The sequence below is a fragment of the Monodon monoceros genome, unplaced genomic scaffold (assembly GCF_005190385.1).
Source record: "Monodon monoceros isolate NGI ecotype Baffin Bay Population unplaced genomic scaffold, NGI_Narwhal_1 Super_Scaffold_21, whole genome shotgun sequence".
NCBI classification, from domain to species: Eukaryota; Metazoa; Chordata; class Mammalia; order Artiodactyla; family Monodontidae; genus Monodon; species Monodon monoceros.
Window position 1 is genome coordinate 12,278,878 of NW_021703778.1, and position 14,353 is coordinate 12,293,230.

The 14,353-nt window shown below is 41.1% G+C and overlaps 1 protein-coding gene across 1 annotated transcript in view; it reads left to right on the forward strand.

Annotated features, from left to right (window-relative positions):
- Positions 1 to 14,353, forward strand: part of CUNH10orf67 (chromosome unknown C10orf67 homolog) — a 116,501-nt gene that overhangs the window by 49,219 nt on the left and 52,929 nt on the right. The window contains 3 exon segments of the mRNA XM_029237056.1: positions 769 to 924; positions 7,315 to 7,462; positions 8,560 to 8,618. Of these exon segments, the coding sequence (XP_029092889.1) occupies positions 769 to 924; positions 7,315 to 7,462; positions 8,560 to 8,618 (363 nt within the window).

Below are 14,353 nucleotides of genomic sequence, written 5' to 3' on the forward strand. Positions count from 1 at the left end.
GTGTTCATCGTATAACATTAGAACAATTTTAGTTTGTAAATCTAACTCTTTGAAATATAATATATTAGCAGGTATGGTTAGGTTTTACTATATTTCCTGTATGTCCATGTGTCCAAACGTATTAGTAACAAACAAATGATAAAAATAAAATAATTCTTCTGTAATTCACAGATGCTGTAATTCACAGAGTCCAAAATGGACAAAATGCTTTTGCATGTCTGTGTTGAAAATGAGATTTTTATATGTCGGCAGTAAAGCACAGCATCATTTTTAAAGCATTTTTCCTTGTTTTGGTCTTGTGATACAATTCTTCAGAGTAATGGCTGCAAATAGGTTAGCACCTCAATGCTTAAAATAGGCTGTCAAGAAATGGTTCTTCTTTTGTTCACATCTCCATTCCAAACCACCGAGGGAATTAGTTGCACCGCTGAAGTGCATTTCCTTTCTTACATGGTCAGAATTTTTGCTGGCTTCCTTTCTAGAGGAAGATTGAGATAGGACATTCACAATCATGATGTGGATTTCCTATTATTATTATTGTTACTGGCATGGCTGACGCAGTCAGACTCATGCTTTGTCTCATAGAATAATATGTGCCGTATACCGTGACACTTTATTGTTCAATATAAGCATAGTTGTTTACTAAAACTTGTGTGCAAGTTGCAAAAATAAAATAACTTTACAAGACAGGAGCTTGAATAAAACATGAAATGGTTTCTGCTGGTGCTAGCATGGTGTCTGACTTTTAATGCTGCTTTTTCCCCCCAGCAGTTCTTTGAGGTGGAAGAAGAGAAGACACCTGTGCATGACGCAGTGACCGTCAAAATGAATATTTTGTTAAAAAAACTGAAGGAGAAAGAAGAACTCATTAAGGAATTAAGGGAAGAACTGGACCAATATGAAGAATTTGGATCTCAAAAAGTTGTAAGTTTCACAGCAAAGAGTAATTCATTTTAATACATACAAATGAAGTTACAACTGTCTAAAAGCTTGGGGTCGGAATAAAGGGATTACAATGCATGTATCTTGGGTATCTCTCCACAACATAAGCCAGTCCAACCCTTTTGTGCTTGACACCATATTCTAGAAAACCCATAATAATTATAAATAGGAGCAATATAATTGTTCTCAATTTTTATTTGTAATAGAAATAAAATAACCTATCTCCCACTACAGAAATTTCCCCACCCTAGAAGAAATGTAAAGAGATTTTTGTTTTAATTCGGAAGAGTCCCACCTTTTTTGCAGTCCAGATAATTTGAAAGACACAAAACAATCTCAAGGCAGAGGCTTCCAAGAAACCAACTTGGAACAGGATGACCTTAAGTAGAAATGTCAAGAAGGAAAATTCTCAGAGGGTTTTTGCCCTCTTCTCCCCTTTGCAGTAGGAGCCAGGAGCTGCTTTACTGCTCAGAGCACTGACAGAACAAAAAATGCGAAGAGAGAGAAAACAGAAAGGAGAGCTTAGCTGCCTGTCAAGGAGGTGAATGTGAAGGATCTGGAAAGTGTGGACCCTAGAGGCGAGTTTATTTTCATCACAGATCAGCTCTGAGCTGCCGGCTGTACTGCCCAACCACAGCGCCGAGCCATAGAGGGGTTTTTGTGTTAGGTTCTAGGAGCAAGAAGTGGATTGTTTGAGTAGGAGAGGCAAGCAGGGAGGCCAGAGAATCACAACCTGTTGAGTGTCAACTGGCAGGGTTACCTCCTCACATCACAGCGCAGTTTACCGATAAGGAAGCTGACTTACACCCCGGGCACAGCTGGTAAATGCTGACGTGGCATGAGAACCGAGGTCCAGCTGAACCCAAAGGCCCGCATGAGGAGGGAGGAGCTTTATCCTCTGTATAGAGAAAGAATTAAAGTTGCTATATATATATATATATACACACACACACACACATTATATTATTATAATAGATTATGGTATTATGGTCTATAGGTATATCATTATAATGTATGTTATAATTAATATATAGTGTATATTAATACCTGTGTATAGATACGCATAAATATCGACACATGCATATATATGTATGGAAGAAGCCTGAGAAGTTATACATTAAAGTGTTAACACTAGGAAGAAACAGTTGCGGGTTGCTGGGCCCTTTAAGTGCAGTCCTTGGTTTATCTAAGTCCCACACTAGAATTCTTACTTAAAACCCCAAAGTTAGAAAAGATAAGAAATTGAACTTGCGCCATTCTAAAGGACTTTATTTACGAACTGGGGAAGGAGTGCTTTGTTTAATCTATTAGAATCCTCTATGTTCTAAAAAAACCAGAGCATCTTCTAAGCAATGTGGTATTAAGGATTATTATCATAGACCTAATAAAATTGAATATTATTTCTTTGTACATGTTCTGGTTGCCTTGGAGGGAGAGGCACATCCAATTTTTGCATTTACTTTTCTTGTCTTAGATCTACATTTACTCTTATTTTTTGGAGAAAATAATTTAATAGAAAAGGTTAAAAAAAGACTAACAGTTTTGGCTTTTAATCCTGACTTGGCTACCGATGTCCAGCATCAGTTAGCAAGGCAATTTTGATCCATTTGTTTCCCATTTGTGAAATGGGAGGTGATACCTGCCTAGCCAACAGAGTTATGAGGAGGATACCTGTTGTAGTGGATGTGAAATGCCGTGAGTTCTTTGAAGAAAGACGTGCATATAAATTCTAGTTATCATTATGAGGAAATACACAAGTCCTCATGACCATCTGGTTTACTTTCCATGAAATGCACTGCTGAGAACATCCCAATTCGGTAATTGAGCTTCTTCCAGTAAAACATGAGGTCTTTCTTGGCGTGTTTACACCTCTGTGTGTCCTCAGCCCGTTAACTGGTCTGTCTGGATGGCCTGAGTATAGGGGATGAGGGTGGGTGGGGCTTGGTGAGGACCACAGAAAGTGGCAGGCTGCACCCCGCTCTTGTATAAGAAGGCATTCTCTGGCTCGGGTGGCATCCTGAAGACCTTGGCTGTTTGTCCCCAAGGACACCACATCAGTCTTTCTGTAAACACCTTAAGATTTGAGGAAAGTGAGACTTCTGATGAACTGGGTATATACATTTTTCCCAGCTTCTTAGGACCCCAGCAAAGCGCCAGGCTGACTGAGGACAGCGCAGAGCAGGGCTAGTGTACATTTGGGAGGACGGACATGAACACTGCAAAAGCAGATCACGGGTTATATAAAATAAACATCTGAAAATTTCTTTTTAAAGATCCTCTAAGAACTAGCTTTCCTAGAACTCCATGCCACTCAAGTTCTAGGTGATTTACCTTTTAAATTTGAAATTTCATCTAATACGACTGCTCCCTCTAGTGGTGTAAAAAAACTTGAGCCAGCAAGTATCTGAAACTAGATTTGGAAAACCGAATTTGGAGAAACAACTTAGAAAATTTCAATGCAGCAATGGAAAAAACTTGTAAAAAGCTTGAAATAAGCAAACTGAATAAGCAGTAAGGAAACGCTCTAGTTCTTTCTCATAGTCCAATTATATAAATCGCTCTATAGTTAATAGTCATAATCCCTCTCTAGGACTGTTGTAGAATGAAATCTAAGAATATGATAGGAAAGGGAAGGTTTAATAAACAGCTAGTTTAACTTATATTTATGACAAAATGGAAATCAGAAAAAAGAATCTCTTCAAGTTCCAGAAGCCTCATCTCTCCAGGTCAGAACACCCTTAATGTTGAATTCCCGCCCCCACTCCCGCCTCGACCCCAGACCAACTACATTCAAGGGCTGAGTGTCTTTTCAGGTTCTGTAAAAACCTGCAATGACTGAATGGCACACTGCTGTAGTTATCAGGTTGCCATGCAGTACGCTGATAAATCCACGGGAGAATTGCTAAAGAAACTAGCCTGTCGAGGTATGTGTGCCTGTGTGTCTGTGTGCCCAGGCACATGCATATGTGCTTTCAGTGCAATTGGAATTGTTTTGAAAAGATTTTTCATTTTTCTTTCTTACCCAACATGGATGATCTATGCAACTATCACACCCACATCCCCTCACCCCCACCAATAGGTGAATGTAACTATTTGTTGCTGACAGTTCTGAAACAGAGCTGTCATTCAAAAGTGGCAGCTCTGCAGGGCTACACTGCCCCAGTGTGCCGCTTTCCTGGTTGTCACTCACTGGGAAAGCACCTGCTCGTCTCCGTGACTGTCATGCAGCATGGGCATGCAGCAGAAGCCCACTCCACCCGCAGCCTCGAATTGAGATGTCCAAGTACTGTACGTGGAGCCTGCAGGATTGAGACGCCAATATGGCAGAAGGGAGACTGCTGGGAAGGCACCTGCGGTGCTCCAAACGGTGCTTCTCGGCCTTTATTGTGTTATTGTGTGTATGGGTCACCTGCAGCTCTTGTTAAGATACAGATTCTGGGCTGGGGCTGGAGATTCTGCATTTTCAAAAAGCTCCCAGGTGATGCTGAGGCTCCTGGTCCTTGGACCACATTTTGAGTGTCAAGGCTCTGGAGTACACCTGTTTTCAGAAACGATTCTTTCATGACTCAGTTTGGGATTCTGAAACCTGGGAACAGTGATACTGCACATCTTGGCTCACAAGAGAAATAGACCAATGTAAGCCACCACTTGAAGTCCTAGCTTCACCACACGATAGAAAAACTCTAAACTGGCAAGTTACTTTATAAATTTAAATTTCCAGAGTGACTGTGGATCACACACAGGCTGTCTTAGGCTATAATGTGGCTTTTAATAGCTTTAACTAGTTAACCACCTTTTTTTTTTTTTTTTTTTTGCGGTACGCGGGCCTCTCACTGTTGTGGCCTCTCCCGTTGCGGAGTACAGGCTCCAGACGCGCAGGCTCAGCGGCCGTGGCTCACGGGCCCAGCCGCTCCGCGGCATGTGGGATCTTCCCGGACCGGGGCACGAACCCGTGACCCCTGCATCGGCAGGCGGACTGTCAACCACTGCGCCACCAGGGAAGCCCAGTTAACCACCTTTTAATGATCTCCATCCTTCTTAACTTCGGTTTGTTAATGCAGTTTGTTTTAAAGAAGTCTCATGGTTTAAGTGAGCCAAAGCTAGTGGTGTGGGCAGATGGTAGAAGGAACACCACCACAAAACCTGCCACTCAGAGTGTAACAGATGACCGTAGCCGCCCAGAACTATCCCTTTGTTCATTTTGCTAATGAGTGTCCTCATTGCTGTGAGAATCTGAATAGTTAATTACTTGCAGTTCCTGCAGCTGACAGATGGTGGGGACAGAGCTAAAGGTTAACCTTTCAGGAACAGGGGCTGTCGATGGATTTGTGGAGAAAAAAAACCCTCGAGTTGGACGTGTTTCCTTGTTTCCTGCTTTTCTACCAGATTTTTAGAAAACGCACTTAGGTGTTAGCTGCTACCACTGGTAAATTTTACACTTCATCTGATTAATTCAAATAGTTCTCGTTTAGTTTATAATAATGAGTGCTCACGTAATCCACAGTGGATGTTCATTTTCTGCCACTGTTAGGAAATGTATGCTTAAGCCTATTAAGGCAAATGTTGTTTGTCTTTAAGAAAGCTTTTTTAGTCTATAAATACGTTCTGTGATGTTCTCAAGTTGAACTATGTGGGACAAGAAATTAATGATGGGATTCTTTATTAAGAAAACAGTGTTGTTTATTAGCTATTAGATTTGTTAGTTAAGAATGAAATGGGGTTAAATAATTTAAATGGAATGGTGACTCAAAATCATGAAGATTCATAATTGAGCTTAGTGCAAAACTTAACATTATTTTAAATATTAACTCTGATATAACTAACTTCATTAGTAAGTCACTTGTTGTTTTTCAAGGATTTATTCATGTACTGTAAAACATTGTACCCACTTATTTTTCTTTTGAACCATTATGACCACAGAGGAAAACATTTTTAATAATTTACTTTCAGATATCTCTAAAGTTAAATCAAAGTATAGTTTCAAAGGGACACCAGTTATATTGGGAGGAATGGTTTTGTTTTTGAAAGGAGAATTTATTCTTGTGTATTTGCAATCATGGCATTGCTACAAAAAGAATAGCTTATAATTCACCTGAAGATTAATTTAAAGTTCAAAAGTATTTCTAGTGTCTATATTAATTTTGAAGGAAGGCATGTAGACGCTTCTCTCTTTTAGTGTAACAATACGATGACTTTCAAACATGCTGTTTAATATTTTGAGATTGCATAATCAGTTTAATATTGTAGCATCATGAAGTATAAAGTTCTGCACCAGCTTCTCCAATTCATTACATCTTAATTCAAAAAAAAAAGCGCGGCAATAAAATCTAGACAGCCATAAGCAAGCATATTCAGATGTTTTCAAAAGCTTTGAAACAAACAAGAAGAAGAAGAAGAAAAGAAGACTAGCTGTCCCCATAAGCTTCTACTGCGTAAGAAAAAGCTTCTCCCATAATGGACATGGCAAGATTTAAACAAAAGACGCACATAATAAAAATGTAAATGAGTTTGCTTTACTAAAACTATAACTTTAAAGTCTTTTGTTGTAAGTTATCCTGGAACCTTCTTACAAGGTAATCACTGTTTGCATAGAGATTTAAACCGAAGTCCTCAATAGCATTAAACGCCTGCACAGTCCCAGTGTGACAGGCATGCAAAGCCACGTTAATGTTCAGAATATGAATTGCCTCTGGGTGGCTCCTTCACCAAGCAGAAAACCAACTGTGTGGTTATCCGTGTGCCTGATGGACTCCATGCGGCTCCCAGCCTGAAAACGTCACCACTTTGACATGTGATGTGCTCCTCATGACACTGGCAGCACTGACACTGGGGAATGCCACAAAGGCGACAAGCCCCCCTCCTTAGCCGTGCGCTTTGCCCCGCCCCCCCCCCGCCCCGCCTCCCCCCCCCCCCCCCCCCCCCCCCCCCCCCCCCCCCCCTCCCCCCCCCCCCCCCCCCCCCCCCCCCCCCCCCCCTCCCCCCCCCCCCGGCTGCTGCCCATCCGCGGTCTCCCCAGCCTGCCTGGTTACGGGCGGACAGCACTTCAGACACACACAGAGGGAAGTGTGGGTGGAGGGGCCCCAGCTGCCTCCATAATGAATTGACCTGAATGATGAGGGCACACAAACAGTATGATATGCATTATTCCTGTCAATAAACTGTCCCCATGTGCTGTGGTCTTTGTACAGAATGTACTGCAGCCTTTCTCCCAGCAAGCTCTATTTAGTCTCCTTCCTTTTTACTATTCATATTATAAGTGTGTAATAGAATTCAGAAAATTATATGATAGCTCTTCTGTATCTGTATTGTCTTGTGTTGCATATTTAAATCCTTGGCTCCCTGCTTAGAAATATGGAATTCTCCATCTTTTAGGACTCTTTTATCAAAGACGGCAGCCCTCTAAGAACAGCTCTGGAAAAGGAAAATTTGGAGTACAAAGTGGAAAATGAGAGACTGCTTCAAGTCATTTCAGAACTTGAAGAAGAAATCCAACTCAATCTAAAAGAAAATTCAGTATTAGGTAACATTTTAAAGTCATTTTTGAGAAAACTCTGGACACTTTATAAAATTCATAGCCATGCTTGTCTTTTCCAAACATATGTTTGTTTGGTTACCTACATTTAAAACATCAGTTCGTTAGCCACTTTTCATTTTCATTCCTTTCTTGAGACAGAAATTGGTCATACTCCCCTAGCCATGCCTTTTTAACTCAGGGTGGTTGTTTTCTAAGCCAAGCATTGGCCTCTGAAAAAAATGTGCTAATCAGTATTCTATATCACTTAGAAATATTATAAACAAATAGAAACTTGTGCTGATTTCTGTTTCGTGGCTTAATTATCTAAAATTTATAACATTTTAATATTTAAGCGTATATATTGGGGTGTGCTTTGTGGAGAAACAGAGTTGGCCCTTCAGAAAAATATGCTACTACTTACTACATTATCTTCAATTTTTGGTACAAATGTTAAGTACAAATTTCCATTTGTAGACTTTATACCCTCTTTTTTATATCTCTAAACATTGGTAAATATTGCATTTAAATCACCAAGTTAGATTGCTTTAAAGTCTTTACATGTACTGCTATCTTTGTATTTATGTTAGTCACACAATGATATCCTTAATCTGCAGTATGAAAAGCTATGAGTAGGCAATTCAAAATTTACAGCAGAACATTGATAAAATCAGATATAGGACAATATTCCTTGAATGTAAAATTTTACCACGTCAGTGTAGTTTCGTTTCTCTTCTGATGTGGTATAGTAATGCTTTTTCAGGTTTCGGTAGTTCTTACTGAGTCATAAAGTACCACCTGCTAAAGCCGTTTGTATTGGCTGTGACTAACAGCAAAAATATCTCTTGCTAGTATCGATGAAAAGCTTTCAACCCTCAGCCACACTTGGATCTTGAACTTAGTTCTTAATCCCTATCTGACCAGCCATCTGAACAGCAGGAAGAAGGCTGTGAATGTCAAGGGCAGTTGTGAAGGTCACAGTCCTGCTAGGACTTGCGTCCACCATGCCTGCCAGCAGTGTACAGCCTGCCCTGAAGCAGGCAGATTGAATACAGGGCCATAAGCTTGTAATTTCATGCTTGGCCTCTCTCTCCTTTTGTTTACAGAAGATGAAATTATAAGTCTGAAAGAGATGGCAGAAAAGGATCATAAAACCATTCAAAAGGTACTGTAACTTTTTTGCATTGATGAATGACTCTTTTCAATGGAAATATCAGCATAATTGGTGAAATAACCCTGTGTCCCCCTTGCCTTATGATGTAGAGAAAAGTCGGTTTCTGTATTTAATCTCGCCCGTTACTCAGGATTATTTCTTTAGTCATGAAAAAGGATTCCATCTTGAAAACAAATTCATGTTTTCTTTTATTTGGGATAACTGAGTATCTACCTTGTTGACTGTAAGAACTGAAAAAGCATATGACACAGGGACTCCGAAGATGTGCTTGTGGAAAAATGATATTATTAAAAATGAGCAGCCTTATTTTCAGATCAGATGTTGGTTTATGTTCATTTTTCTGTATGTGAATGAACTGGGTTTGTATATCCAGGAAATCTGTATTTAGAGCAGGAAATTCTTTTGATATCATGAAGATCAAGATTTCCTGGGGCATCAAATGCCGCAGGACTGCGGCAGTTCCTGCCCTCCACACCCAGGTCAGGGGCTCCTGCTTTGTGCTTTCTTAGCTCCCAAAACCCTTTTCTGTGATGGTCAGTCTGCCTTGCCGAAGACCCCACAACCCAGAGACAGTACTATCTTCCGGTCTCTGATGTCTTCCCAGCGCTCAGCACCCTGCCGGCGCACTTAAAAATAAAAATACTCTTTGAGTGACTCAGAGAATAGGAATGTAGTTAAAGTTCATAAAATTTATAGACGAAACGTGGATTTACATCCTCGATTATTCCAAATAAACAGAAAGGTTTTCCGTGAACTGAATCGAGTATTAATTTTTAAATAAAAATTAAGTAAAATTAGATAAGATTAAAAATTCAGTTCCTCAGTCACACTAGCCTCATATCCAGAGCTCAGGTGACTGAGATTCAGGTTTCAACCTGATTTTGCAGCTCTGGGTATTCTTAGGTTTTAGATAAAATGACTTCCAAGAACTGTTTTGTAAACAAATGTATACCATGATCGGTCAGAGCTGGGAGATGTCTTCTGTGATCACTGAATCCATCACAGGTTTTCACAACATGATGTCATTTTCTTGTGCTTCATCCTATTTTCAGTGATGAGGGTGCAAATGCCATTCTTACAGAGATAACAAGAGTCTACAGAACTGACAAGTTTAACTTTCTTGGCATCAAATTCTAAGGTTAAAAAAGAAATCTCAGCTTTCTAGTTTCGCTTAATAACCTGCAAGGGAACCATCTCCGTTTATGTAAATGTTTCTTAAACTACTCAGTCAGTACTGTCTCTGGGAAAGATGAGTCAGATGAGCCTACTCTGGGGGCAGTTCAAGGAAATTAAAGCAGAAACTCTCACCGTTAAGCCATTAGTTAGAAAGAAACATCCCCCGAGTGGCTGGTTATACCCTCTGTGGGTTTAAGTATTTCGATTAAATGCTGCCTCAGCTTTCTAGAGCCGCAGCGCCCCATGGTAGCCACCAGCCATGGGTGGCTGCTGAACACTTGTGTCTAGTGCAAGTGAGAAGCTGAATTTTAAATTGTTTACTTTTTAAATTTCAGTATAAAAATACTGATATTTGTTTCAGTTACTGAAAAACTTTTATGTATATTTTGAATAACTTGAATATGTGAATCTACCTTTTTATTTGTAAATTTTATGAAATCTAAATGCAGATCAAGTATCTCCCATGAAATTTTAGCCCCCGAATTGAGATGTGCTCTAAGCGAAAAATACACGCTGGGTTTCAAAGACTTAGGTACCGTAAGAAATGTGAAATATCTCACTAATGATTTTTAATGTGGATTATTACCCACTTAAATGATACTATTTTGAATAGCTATTGGGATAAACAAAATATATTATTAAAATTAATTTCACCTGTTTCTTTTACCTTTTTAACAAGGCTATAAGTTCAACTATAAACTGTAAAGTTTAAAATTATATATAAGACTCACATTATATTTTTATTCAACAGCTCTGTTCTAGACAAATATAGCAAATCCGTAGTTTGTTTGATCATCTTTTTTTTATCCTGTCTCTTTTCTTTTATTTTTTTTCTTTATATGCACTGGGCCTCTACCCAGATGAGTGTAGGTATAATTTGGTATTGATCAGGGTTCCTGTTCCATTTCTGACACTATGGCCACTTGGGCTGGTTCCTCATCCTCCTTCCTGAGTCTCACAGGCTTACTGTGTGGACAGCATGAGATAATGTACGTCAAAGTGCTTTGTCAGTTGGAAAGCAGATCAGGAGTTGTTGAACAAAATGACAGCTGATACTTACCGGTTTGTTTCCAATGTCCTCCACTAAATCAGTTAATTCAGCCATGTTCATCCGATGCCTTTTAGTGCCAGGCACTGCTGAGATACAAAAGTGTTATATACGCACATACACACATGCAGCCTTGCTGTGGGGGAGATCAAGTCTGGAGGGAGAGACAAAAACCATAGGGCAGGATGATAGGGACTGTAATAGAAGTACGTACATAGAGAAGAGATGCCTGGCTTTACCTGGAAGGTTCTAGAAAAAGGCTTCACCTATTCTTCCACACCTATCTCACACTCCTTCGCTTGAAGTGATTTTTCCAGGTGGGTAGGAGGGCGGAAGAGCTGCATACAGCGTGTGAATGCATAAAGTGTAAGCTACGCCCGTGGAACTCTGTGATTTGCTATGGCTAGAGCAGGAGGTGGGATCTGGTGAGACCACGTGGTGAGAATTTGTGTTGGGACAGGAAGAGCGGGGAGTCTGGGGTGTGAGGGAGGAGTAAACAGAACCGGAAGAGGGGAAAGGGGCAGCTCAGAAGCCTCTGGATAAGCCACATGTTCCCCTTTTCAGTCCAGGATGCAATTAAAAACAAGTTGAAAATGGCATGGAATTTGGGTAGGCTGACCTCTTGCCGTCTCCATGGGCTAAATGCTGTCAATTATGGGATTCGGTAGCTTTTATGTTTAAATTTTAATAATCAAATGACAGCTGAATCTGTTCCACCTGTGGCTGAATACATGAATTTATAAATTTGTAAATATGAATTTCCTTCTGAGAGGGGACAGTCGTCAGAGATTATAGCACAGGTGTGATCAGTGTCAGGAAGCAGGGCAGCGTTGCTTGCCGTGGGGGCAGGTGGTCGCACAGCCAGCCTGGACTGTAAAGGATCGGGGAAGGCTGGAGGGAGGGCACCGAGGTGACTCCTGGAAGCAAGGTCAGCGTTAGCAGGAAAGGGTGAAGGGGAGGTGGACGAGCCAGAACAAAAGAAGGGAGAGGGCACATGACTTGCTCTGGCCGGAAGGAGGTGTGGGAACAGGGGTGGTGAGAAGCAGGGCGCATCATGGAGGAGTGTTATTCCAAGGGGTTTGAGTTGCCTTCTGAACGGATGGGGAGCTTTGAACGTTGGGGGCAGGATCGAATTCGTGTTTCAGAAAAACGGTGAACGGGAGGGAGGAAAATCCAGAGCCAGAGAGGCCAGTTAAAAGATTTCTTGTATAGGGCTTCCCTGGTGGCGCAGTGGTTGAGAGTCCACCTGCCGATGCAGGGGACACGGGTTTGTGCCTCGGTCCGGGAAGATCCCACATGTCGCGGAGCGGCTAGGGCCGTGAGCCATGGCTGCTGAGCCTGCGCGTCTGTAACTAGGGGAAATATAAAGTCCTGAAACAGAAAGAGGGCGGTGACACGGGGATGAAGGGGGTGGATGAATTCAAGAGATGGTTAGGCAATAAAAGCTATGGTCTTTAAGAAGGTTGAAGGCCGGAGAGATTAAGTAGAGAGAAGTGAAGACTGACATTCAAATGAAAATGACAACAGAGGTAGAGCAGGGGGAAAGCAGGAGAGAGAGTGGCTATCACAGAAGCCAGGCAAGAGTTTCAAAGAGAAAGGACTCATTCCGCGTGCCCAGTGCTGCCCAGAGGCCAGGTGTGCAAAAGGCTAAAAAGGGAGGATTGGACAATTAGCTTTGGCAAGTAAAATGACCCTGGTAATTAATGAGGGTCATTTACTGGAACGTGGAAGCAGTTGAGAATGGGGGGGGTGAATGCAGACATGGAGACAGTGGGCATGTGCAACTTGCTAGAAGTTTGGCTGCGGATGGCCAGGGAGAGGTCGGGGAGTAGTTGGAGGGGGACATGGGGTTGAGGAAGGAATTTTTTAAAAGATGAAACTAGAGTATTTTTAAATGACGTCGATGGAAAGAAGAATGAGAGGGTAAAAGTACAACAGAGAGAAGAGATCATTGCTGAGAGACATCTACGGAGGCAGGAAGGATTGGGGCCAATGGCCTTGGTGTTCGCCAGTAATTGATGCCCATTGGAAACTTAATGACACTTCTTTTCAGACCAAGGTATAAGACTCAACACAAAATCTTTTCCTTTCCTTCCACTTCTCATTCCTTTACTTTTCTAAACCTGCTGTTCAGCCTTTCACATCTTCAACTACACCACCACCTCCCCTTCTGAGGCTCTCACGTAACCAGTACCCACTGTTCCCCGGCCCTGCTCAGGGATTGAGCTGTGCCATTGGAGACAAGCTGATCCTTGCCTTTAGGTGCTATGCCCTCCCTCTACCCATCCTTTCCCTTGGATCTAATTTGCATCCTTAAAAAAAAACAAAAAACTTATTGATTGATTGATTGAAGTACAGTTGGTTTACAATGCTATATTAGTTTCAGGTGTATGGCAAAGTGATTCAGTTATATATATACATATATATTATTTTTCATTTTCTTTTCCATTACGGTTTATCACAGGATATTGAATATAGTTCCCTTTGCTCTACAGTAGGACCTTGTTGTTTATCTATTTTATAGGTAGTCATTTGTATCTGTAATTAGCACCGTTTCTAACCACCCACTGCCGCTCTTTCCATCATTACTACTTTCCCCAACTCCATATTCCATTCCTCCTCGCAGTTCCCTAATTCACAGACAACATAGCGGACTCCTGGATTTTTTTTCCTCCTCTCCACTCTCTTGCTCACCCTGTCACTTAGCTTACCTAGCCTCACCTTTACTCCTTCTCATCAGAAGAGGGGACATTCTTCTTTGCCTTGACCCATCCTTCCATCCATTTGCCTGACTCCATCTCTTCCTCCTCCTTTTTTTTTTTTGACTTATTTTTTTGGGGGGTATAATTGTTTTACAATGTTGTGTTAGTTTCTACTGTACAGCGAAGTGGAGTTCCATGTGCTATACAGCAGGTTCTCATTAGTTATCTGTTTTATACATATTAGTATATATATGTCAATCCCAATCTCCCAGTTCATCCCACCACCCCCCTTCTCCCCCTTGGTGTCCATACGTTTGTTCTCTACTTCTGTTCTCTATTTCTGCCTTGCAGACTGGTTCATATGTACCATTTTTCTAGATTCCACATATATGCATTAACATACAATATTTGTTTTTCTCTTTCTTACTTCACCCTGTATGGCAGTCTCTAAGTCCATCCACATCTTTACAAATGACCCAATTCCATTCCTTTTTATGGCTGAGTAATATTCCATTGTATATAATATGTACCACAACTTCTTTATCCATTTGTCTGTGGATGGACAGGTTGCTTCCATAACCTAGCTATTGTAAATAGTGCTGCAATGAACATTGGGGTGCAGGTGTCTTTTTGAATTATGGTTTTCTCTGGGTATATGTCCAGTAGTGGGATTGCTGGGTCATATGGTAATTCTATTTTTTGTTTTTTAAGGAACCTCCATACTGTCTCTATAGTGGCTGTATCAATTTACATTCCCACCAGCAGTGCAAGAGGGTTCCCTTTTCCACACCGTCTCCAGC